The sequence below is a fragment of the Fukomys damarensis genome, unplaced genomic scaffold, assembly GCF_012274545.1.
Source record: "Fukomys damarensis isolate Sample0158 unplaced genomic scaffold, DMR_v1.0_HiC HiC_scaffold_17, whole genome shotgun sequence".
In the NCBI taxonomy this organism is placed as follows: Eukaryota; Metazoa; Chordata; class Mammalia; order Rodentia; family Bathyergidae; genus Fukomys; species Fukomys damarensis.
The window spans coordinates 74,445,296-74,454,922 of record NW_022900929.1 but is presented as its reverse complement, the minus strand read 5'-3'; the positions used below and the strand labels follow the sequence as shown (position 1 = coordinate 74,454,922).

Sequence of the window (9,627 nt, the reverse complement as noted above, 5' to 3'; positions counted from 1 at the left end):
CTGCAGGGAGCGGCCGGGCCACACCCTGCCTCTCGCTTTGAGGCACCGCGACCGAGCTCCTTCGGTGTGTGTGCCAGGCAGGGTGACAGCCTGTGATGGGATCTCCTAAAAGCCGCGCGAGGCTCAGCCACGCCTTCCTGCATCCCCATCCACAGCACCGCACCGAGGGCTCCTGGGCCACCCCCCGGGGGGGGTGTCAGTCTGGCCAGGTGTAAGTCCACCACAAGGGCGAATGACTTCGGGTATTCAGATGCAAACTTGGATTCTGAGTCCACGAGGACTGGCAGTTAGCAGGACCCTTGGAACTTTATCTTCTGCGTGATTCAAGCTCCACCGTCACATTGCTGTTTTACTCTCTTTTGCCACCCATGTTTATTAACGCTGAGCGAATGCGGCTGAGCAATACGGACTTTCATGTCGCCCGCAGGTTTGCACCGTCTGCTCTGGACGTCCCTCCCCGTGTCACGTACCAGACTGGGCAGGACAGGGCCGCCAGCACTGAGGCTGTCTGTCCGAGGACTGGTGACTCTGAAGAGTTTCTTGGGAAAACTGTTATCAGTGAGCAGGAGGGCAGCAGATGACCGACGGAGAGGGAAGGAGGAAAAAGACGGGGACCAGGAACTAGAACGGGGCAGAGAAAAGAGGTGACTCAGCGTGGCCCCTGGAGGCTGGGGCTGCGGCGCGGGGAAGCGGCAGGGCGTCCGCAGGGCACAGGGACAGACAGGTTCCAGCCAGCGCTCCCCAGCCGACCCCAGCCTGGCTCCACAGTGCCACACACCACACACCCACACCTCGTGCACAGCCCAGCAAACCCGGGCCCAGGGAAGGCCTGGCTCCGGCCAGAGCAGGGCGCAGAGTGAGTGACACCTGCAAAGGCCTTGGAGATGGTGACCCTTGCGACTATGGCCCCCGGAGCAGACGGGCACTGCTGGGGGCCGGCTGTCTTGTTGTGGGCCTGCAGGGAGCTGGAGGAAAAGCTCCCCGCTCTGAGCCGGGCATGGCTCTGCGATGGGGCTGGCTCCACGCCAGCCCTCCCTCCCCACCAAGCCCCCTGAGGGCCAAGCGCTTCTGGCTCCGAGCCCTGAGTCTGCCGCAGCCCCAGCCTCCAGGGGCCACGCTGAGTCACTTCTTTTCTCTGCCCCGTTCTAGTTCCTGGTCCCCGTCTTTTTCCTCCTTCCCTCTCCGTCGGTCATCTGCTGCCCTCCTGCTCACTGATAACAGTTTTCCCAAGAAACTCTTCAGAGTCACCAGTCCTCGGACAGACAGCCTCAGTGCTGGCGGCCCTGTCCTGCCCAGTCTGGTACGTGACACGGGGAGGGACGTCCAGAGCAGACGGTGCAAACCTGCGGGCGACATGAAAGTCCGTATTGCTCAGCCGCATTCGCTCAGCGTTAATAAACATGGGTGGCAAAAGAGAGTAAAACAGCAATGTGACGGTGGAGCTTGAATCACGCAGAAGATAAAGTTCCAAGGGTCCTGCTAACTGCCAGTCCTCGTGGACTCAGAATCCAAGTTTGCATCTGAATACCCGAAGTCATTCGCCCTTGTGGTGGACTTACACCTCCTGAGAGGCCAGAGCCGAAGGAGAGCGCTCTACACACCCCATCCTTGCTTCTGAATCCCTGTGATTTCAGCCTAGATGGCCCCTAAAGCCTCACATGATCACGGACTGGCCTTATGGAAGCGGGCAGGACGGTGGGGTTTGTGGCTGACCAGCTGTTAGGAGATGGGGTCTGGGCGGAAGAGGTGGGCCCTGGGGGCGTGGCCTGGGAGGGTTCCTCTCTCACGCGCCCCTCCCTTCTGCCCTCCTTCCTCTCCACCGTGCAGTGAGCATCTGTCTTCTCCCGTGTACCCACTAACTATGGGGCTGAAACGTGAGCCAAAAAAAGCCTCTCTTTCCGTAAGATGGTGTTTTTTTTTTTTCCAGCAACAAGAGAAGTAACTAAGCGTATCATAATTTATTAAAGTTTGGTGAGTGGTACCCACTGTTTCCTCAACCTGAGCTGCTGGTGGGTGTGAGGGGAGGAAGTTTCCAGAACAAGTTCATAGATGGTGGACCACAGGGCCTGCAAATCCATGCCAGCTCTTTCAGAGCTATTTGTTGTCAGATCCCGGTCATAGGCCCAGAGCTGGAAGGGAACGCTAACATCACCAACAAGGAAACCGAGGCTCACAGCCATAGAAACCCATGCAAGTTTTGCGTGGCAAGGCCCAAGCCATAGCTCTCCCAAGCTTGCCATGAAGTGGGAGAGTTGGTGGTCCCGTAGCCCCTTCCTTGGCAGCCCCAGCCACCTCCAACCTGAGTCCTCTGCCGTACATGGCCTGGGGCATTCCTAGAGATTCTCCTCAGTCTGGGGGTCAATACCTTGTGTTCTTGTCTAGCTGGGTCACACTGAGACTGGGTATGCTCACAGGTAGGGCATGGCTCAGGGCTAGAGTGCTTGCCTAGCAGGAATGTGGCTCTGGGGTCGTGACCTGGCCCCGCCAAAAGTAAATACATAAACAAATAAACTGAACATGTGTGCTCTTTAACCCAGCTGTTTTCACTCTAAAACATAACATCAGGAAAGAAGTCAGAAGCACAAAAAGCGTATAGACAAAGACTGTCTCCACAACTTTATCAGAAGAACAGTACCCTGTAAATGATCTAAATGACCAACCTAGTATGATTTGCCTTGTAAATGGTCATGTATCCATACAATGGGATATGGGGATTTAAAGTGACAGTGTGATTTAAAATGATGGTAACTGTGGACACTGTGGACACAGAAATTTAGTAATTTATAAATTAAAGCAGGCATGTTTACAAAACAGTATGTAGACCAGGACAGTTTCTTCAACATAATAATGGCATTTAAACAATGGACAAAAGAGCTATCATAGCTTAAAGGAGATATATTAACCACATGCAAGGTATTTGTTTAAACCTTTTTTTTTTTTTTAATTTTTGAGACAAGGTCTTGCTGTGTAGCTCAGGCTGGCCTCTAACTCATAGCAATCCTCCTGCCTCAGCCACCCAAATGCTGGGGTGTAGACATGCACCAACATGCCCAGCTGTTTAAATCTCAATTTCAGCAAACCAAGGGTAAAAAGGTAAAAGTTTTTAAGATAATTGGGGGAAAATGATTGGTTATTAGATGATATGAAGGAATTATTAGTTTTATTTGGCTTAATAATGGGAATTATTTAATAATCATGATTGTATTTACATTCTTATAGGTGAAAACGAAAGAAGTAAGTAAAGCACATGTCCAGTGTTTTGTAAGTCCACGCACACATTTTCCAGAGACGCGGGGGCAGAGCTGGAGGGAAGCACCTTGCCTGCCATCACAGCACTGCTGGGAGTGACCACGCTGACTCCTTTCCACTTATCTGCCTCTGTTTATTTTCTGACAGTGTGTGACAAAGGACTTCGCTATCACGGGGACCTGGGGAACAGCAAACAGCTGAATCCCAGAGCCTCCTGGGACTCCCCCAGGGGAGGGCTGGGGCCCAGGCGCATGGGGGTGGGAGCAGCTGCCCACCCTGCCTCAGCAGTACTGGGCCTGAAGCAGGGCTCCCCGCGATGCACCGTGGGCCCCGCCCGAGCAGACCAGGCTGGACCCTGCTTTGCGGACCCAGTTCCAGGCGGGTGAGCCCCTCTGCCTCTCGCCTATCTTTGTGCTGCACAGGGGAAAGCAGATAGGGGACCCCAGGGTGGACTGGGTGATGGGAACAGCCCTCCACCGCCAAGAGTGGCCTTCAGTTAGCGTTGACCTCTGTGTGTGCAAGTGGCTGGTGCGGGGGTTTCTCAGTTTCTGGCTCAGCCCGGATTCTGGGGGAGAGAGGCAAAGCTAGGGGCAGAGCTGCGGGTCTTGCTGGGCAGCGTTGCTATGGCAATGACTGTGCCAAAGCTCCTCCAGAGCCCATGCAGGCTGGGGGGTGGGAGGATGGAAGGGGACAGCGGAGGCCGAGCCCAGGAGGCGCAGTGTCCCTCTCCCCAGCGCTCAGGCCCGTACTGCACCCCTCCCACGAGCGGGGGAGTGCCGGGCCAGGGTGGGGTCCTCGGTGTTGACTGAAAGGTAACTGGTGCCAGAGCACACAGAGGCCACCAGGCCTCCCCTCGGGGAGCTGAAGGGAAATTCCGATTGGTAGTTCCGGGACTGATTCATCAACACTGATGGAGCCTGCTGTGGGTTGGTGGTGAGCAGTGAGCTCCTGGGCATCCTGCAGCGCCTTCCCTCTGGGTCGGAGTACAGAGGGGTCCCCAGTGCAGCAGGGTCTCCTCCACCCTGCACAGCCTCCCCCTCCCTTGTGGGGAACAGCAGGTTGGGAGCTTGGGGAGGGGCCCGGGTTGGCACCGGAGACCCCCCTCACCCGGTGCTGCTTTCAAAGGCCTTAAGCTCCTGTCAAGATCAGGAATACCGCCCAGATGGAAACCTGTGGCACCAAGACTTTGGCTCAGAAGAGCAAGTCCAGCCCAGCTGTGAGAAAGTGACAGCTTTGTCCTGGTGGCCCTTCCTTTCCTAGTGTCCCTTCTGCAGCTCCCAAAGCCTCTTCCTATTCAGTGGCTCTTTCTATCCTGCCACAATCAGGAGGACAGTGGCTCCTTGAGGACTTCACACGATGAACTCCGCCCCTCGCCAGTTTTTCTATCTTCTATTCAGAAGGAAGCCTTTCTTGTTCCACTTAAAGCGATCTTTGACATCATCAAACTAGAAGGAGGGTGTTTTTTCTTTTTCTTAACTACTGGGGATTAAACCCAGGACCTTTGCACTGAACTACATCCTCACCTTTAAAAAAATGTTTTTTTCAACAGGTGTGGTGGCACACGCCTATAATACCAGCACTCAGGAGGCTGAGTCAGGAGGATTGCTGTGAGTTCAAGACCAGCCTAGGCTACACAGTGAGTTCCAGGGCAGTCTCAACTATATAGTGAGACCCTGTCTCACAAAACAGAAATAAAAACAAAAAACAAAAAAATGTTTTTTTGAGACAGTCTCATTAATTCAGTAAATTGCCCAGGCTGGGCTTGAACTTGCAATCCTCCTGCCTTAGCCTCCCGGAGTGCTGAGATCACAAGCCTGTGCCACCACGCCAGGTGGAAGGAGAGTTTTGAGGGCTGTCAAGTGGCAAGTGAGGCCCCAAATAAGCAGGATAGAGAAGGGAGCACAAGGAGCTGGGTCTCATGGACCAAAGCCTCAGGGCCTTCGCCTCCTCAGTGAGTGAAGCGCAACCTCGGCCAAATCACTTCATTTCTGTTTTTTTATTTATAATATAAATGTCAGGTAAGTGGCCTGCTGTGAGGGTCACACAGGACCGGTGTGAAACTTCCAGCAGTCAATGCAATTAGATTTAGCCCAGAATGTATAACCTCAAAGAAGCCCTGGGATTCTTTCCTCCAGAACCCGGACAGACAGAGTCCACTGCTCCTTAGACAGCAGACACGGCAGCAGGAGTCCTGGGCGCACCAGGATCTACGATGGAGGAGCTGGAACTCTGGGCACCCGCCAGGCCTGCACATGCGTGAGAAACCCACGTCCCAGTGGGCACACTCCCCACCCGCAGCTCCAGTGAGGGGTCGAGGGCTGTGGCACAGGTTACACGGCAGCTACTGTACCCTCATTCTTGATTCATTACCCCCAAACCACAAAGGCTGTGCTGTGATCTTCATCCAAAGCTTACACAGAAAAACCTCATGATTAATAGAAGACAAGTTCAGAGATCTCCTCCAACAGAGAGTGAAGTACCAAGAGCCTGTCCTTTTTCTCTTTTGCAAGAACCTGAGACGCACAGAATATGATGGGCACACCTGTAATCCCTGTGTGGGACCCTAACCGCTGTGTAACCCCTAGTTAGCCAGCACATAGCAGCACACATTTGTTTCTACCCAGCTCCAAGATAAGATTAAAGCAGAGTGTATGGAAGCCGGTACAGACAAACAAGAGAGTGACTCAAGGCCTCGTTAGAACAGAACAGCCTGAGGTCTGGAGATGAAAGGCCAGGTGCACCGTATAGCTGACTCCTTTAGACAGATGGCAGAAAACCGGCCCCCTGACCCCTGGCCCACTTGCTGTGCTTGTAATCCTCTTCCCTTGCCTTTAAAAAACCTCCCATGCTGGGCCTCTCTGAGCTGCTCAGTTCTGGGAGCGCCATCTGGCCAGACTAATAAAGGTCTGTTTACCAACGAGCCTGTGTGTTCCTTCCTGGGTGACTCTCGCTGCTCGTTGAGCTCCCGAAGCCTCGCTGAGCTATAGGTTCAGCATCTTGGAGGCCCTTTGGGCTGTTCAAGGCTCCCAAAGTAAGGCCCTGGGTCTTGCATCCGGAGCCATCATTGGGCTATAGGACTCAGAATCATGAAGGCCCTTTCTGCTGCTCACGCTCCTCAGAGTGGAAGTGAGGCTTTAGGTCTTACACCTGTACTCAGGAGGCTGAGGCAGGAGGATCACCATGAGTTCGAGGCCAGCCTGTGCTACACAATAAATTCAAGGCCAGACTGAACTACATAGCAAAACTGTATCCCAAAAACCAAAACAACAAAAACACTCTACGACTCAGCCCTTTTTCAAATTATTATTTTTAGATAGAATGATGCTAAATTTGCCCAGGCTGCCGTTGAACTTGCAAACCTCCTGCCTCGGCCTCCCAGGTTGCTGAGATTATAGGTACACCGTGCCCAGTGACTAAGAGTCTTAACTGGCGTAGAGAAGGGGTAAGTTTTCAGTGTCCAGTAACCAGGATGGGGCAGAACTGCTGAACAGTGCTCCCTGAGCATCGGAGGATGCTAATTCTGTGGGGTGGGCAGAGCTGAAGAAACCCTCAGGTCTCTCTGCTGGCCTCAGGATGAAGTCTTTGGTTGCCTAGCACAGGGGACCCTATCCTGGGGGGCTGAGTCATCCTGGGAGGGGCTTCTAGGAGTTCAAAAGCCACCTTCACGTGGGTTCAGAAGGGCCCTCGCATTTCCGGGATGCAAGCTGGATTTAGTGTGGATCCCACGCAGGATTTAGGTTTTAGTCCTTCTGATCGAGCTAAAAGTTATCCCGGGCCCAGGAGTCAGGCCCTTTTCTGATTCTTCTTGATCGGCTAGAGCAGGGTGCTGTGACTACGCCTGCCGACACCTCACCCCAGGCATTGGCCGCTCTCTCTCTTCATCACTCAGCCCCCCAGGCAGAGGGGACCCAGCACACCACAGCCGTCCCTCCTCGCTCGCGTCATTAAGGCACGCCCACCCCTCCGTAAGGCTCTCGGATGGCAATGGATCACATTCACTATTTACGTTTTTTTCTCATTTTTATTTATTTTTCATGTGCTAGGACTGGGGCTGAACCCCAGAGCATCGTGCCTGCCAGGCAAGCACTGAGCCTGAGCCAACACCCAGCCTGTGAAAGTTCAGCCTCACCCCGACACGGCTCCTGCCCAACTGCTGAGCCCCGGGGTCGGGGAGGGGCGGCCCCACTGCTCAGGGATCCTGGTCACTGGGGTCGCACTTGAGCATGACTTTCAACCCCACTCCCTTTCTGGACGTTTCAAAGGCCTCCAGAGCTTTCTCCAGGGGAAACCGATGGGTGACTAAGGGCTTCACGTTCACAGACTTGGATGCCAGCATTGAAATCGCCATTGGCCACCTGTAAAAGATCACAAGCACTGCGTTCAGCCTTCGGGAAGAAAGGAGCCAGCTCCCCGAACAAGAACAGCGTGGCCATGTTTGTTTTCAGCCCCGTGCTTCTGCAAGACCAATCTTATAGACCAAGGACAGAGAAACTGACCTAATGGCTTGCAATTTGCAGACATACGAGGTGTGATCAAAACAGTGATGTTTATATTTTAAAAACTTATTGGGGCTGGGGATGTAACTCAGTGGTTCCACTGCCTACCTCATAAGCGCGAGGACCCGAGTTCGATCCCCGGTACAAAAAAAAATTATGATGGTAAAAGACACCCCGCCATGTGTCCCCCCAAAATCACTTTGAACACACTATCCCACTGTTCTTGCCACTTCCTGGAGCAGGTCTGGAAGTTCCCTTTCCTCAGTGTCTTTTTTTTGATTTGTTTTGTTTTTTTGAGACAGGGTCTCACTATGTAGTTGAGACTGACCTAGAACTCACTATGTAGCCCAGGCTGGTCTCGAACTCACAGCGATCCTCCTGCCTCAGCCTTCCGAGTGCTGGGATTACACACCCGGCCTCCTCAGTGTCTTTATAAGGTGTGATCAAAAACACGGTGAATGCGACTGCTGAGCCCCATCCGATGGGAGGGCAGCTCGCAGAGCATCACGCTGTATCTACACTCACCTTATTCGGGATCTGACACTGCGCCACACCAGGCTCTTCCCCAAAGTCAAAATGGTCATAAAAGGGAAATATTGTGAACTGATTCGGGACTCTGAGGCAGCTGCAACAGTACAACACTCAGGAAAGAGGACTCCGGAGCTGCTCAGGCAGCGGCAAAGACGATGGGATGAGTGTGACCAGAGCGGAGGAGAGGGTTCTGAGGGGCTCCTGGCAGGTGCTCTTACTGTAGTAAGTTTTTCTGTAATAGATCACGCCTCGCAGCAACTGTTCCCAACTGCTTGCCCCTCCCACCCCTTTCTCGGTGTCTCCCCTGAAGCCTCGCATTGCTTTGGCATCAAAGCACAGGGTGAACCCTGGAGGCCCTGGGAAAGGCAGAAGGCTCAGGAGGCGGCCAGGCTGCACCCGTGGTGAGGGAACTGGCGTGACAGACTCCGAGGACGGACACTTCTGCAGGATGATGTCCCCGACCGGGCGCCCGAGCAGGGACAGCGTGGAGTTGCACAGCAGTGGGGTGACTCGAGACCTTCTTGTTCCCCAGGATGGGCTTGGGCTGAGGGATGGGAGGAAGGGACCTGGATTTCCGCTTTTCCTTGTTCTCTTCAAAGGGAGAACGAAGGTCCGCTCACTTCCGGCCCAGGGGATGAGCGGCAGCGATGCGGGAAAGTGCGCTGCAGAAACCCTCCCTGCCGCCGCTCCCTCTGCCCGGGTCCCTATCATATCGAGCGCTGTCAGTGTGGACAGGGAGTGCCCCCGTGAGCAAACAGGCAGAGACGCGGGCCGTGGAGCCACGTGGGGCCTGCCTGGCCCTGCTGGCGCCCAGCCACCCGGCTCACCCGGCATACTCACGTGTTGCAGTATCGAAACACGCCCTTGATGTCCACCTCGCGGATGGCCGCGTGCACCAGGGGCACGCTGGTCATCTCAGCACCCAGCCCCACCAGCACCAGGGTCCCCCCAGAGCGAGTGGCCTGAGGAGGAAGGCGAGAAGCTCATCAGAAGGTGAGAAAGAGCCAGCAGTACATCACATGGCGTATCCAAAGCTTCCCAGGAATCCGACTCTGGCTACACCGCTGAACTCTCTAGCGCACTGAACAACCCGACAGAGGGCTGTGTGGACCACAGGCTCTTCATGGATTCTCCTGTGGGGTACTTACCTGTGGGGAGCCAGGCATGGGATGCCTCTTCCAGAGCTCGACAGATTCAGGGACTGGTGTGAGCCCCTTATGCATCCTAGCACCTGCTCCTCCTCCAGAGTGTCCCTTACAAGGCAGGACTTTGGTCAGGCCCTCCAAGCTCGCCCTACCAAGCACCCTACAAATGGACTTTGGGAATTCTTTTTTTTTTTTTTTTTTTTTTT

The 9,627-nt window shown here is 54.3% G+C and overlaps 1 protein-coding gene across 1 annotated transcript in view; it reads right to left on the bottom strand.

Annotated features, from left to right (window-relative positions):
- Positions 1 to 7,260: 7,260 nt before the first annotated feature.
- Positions 7,261 to 9,627, bottom strand: part of Sord (sorbitol dehydrogenase) — an 18,762-nt gene continuing 16,395 nt past the window's right edge. Inside the window, exons 10-11 of the mRNA XM_019208731.2 lie at positions 9,117 to 9,238; positions 7,261 to 7,604 (exon numbers count right to left, since the gene is read on the bottom strand). Coding sequence (XP_019064276.2) covers positions 7,439 to 7,604; positions 9,117 to 9,238 — 288 coding nt within the window. The 3' untranslated portion in view covers positions 7,261 to 7,438. The remainder of the gene's footprint in view (positions 7,605 to 9,116; positions 9,239 to 9,627) is intronic.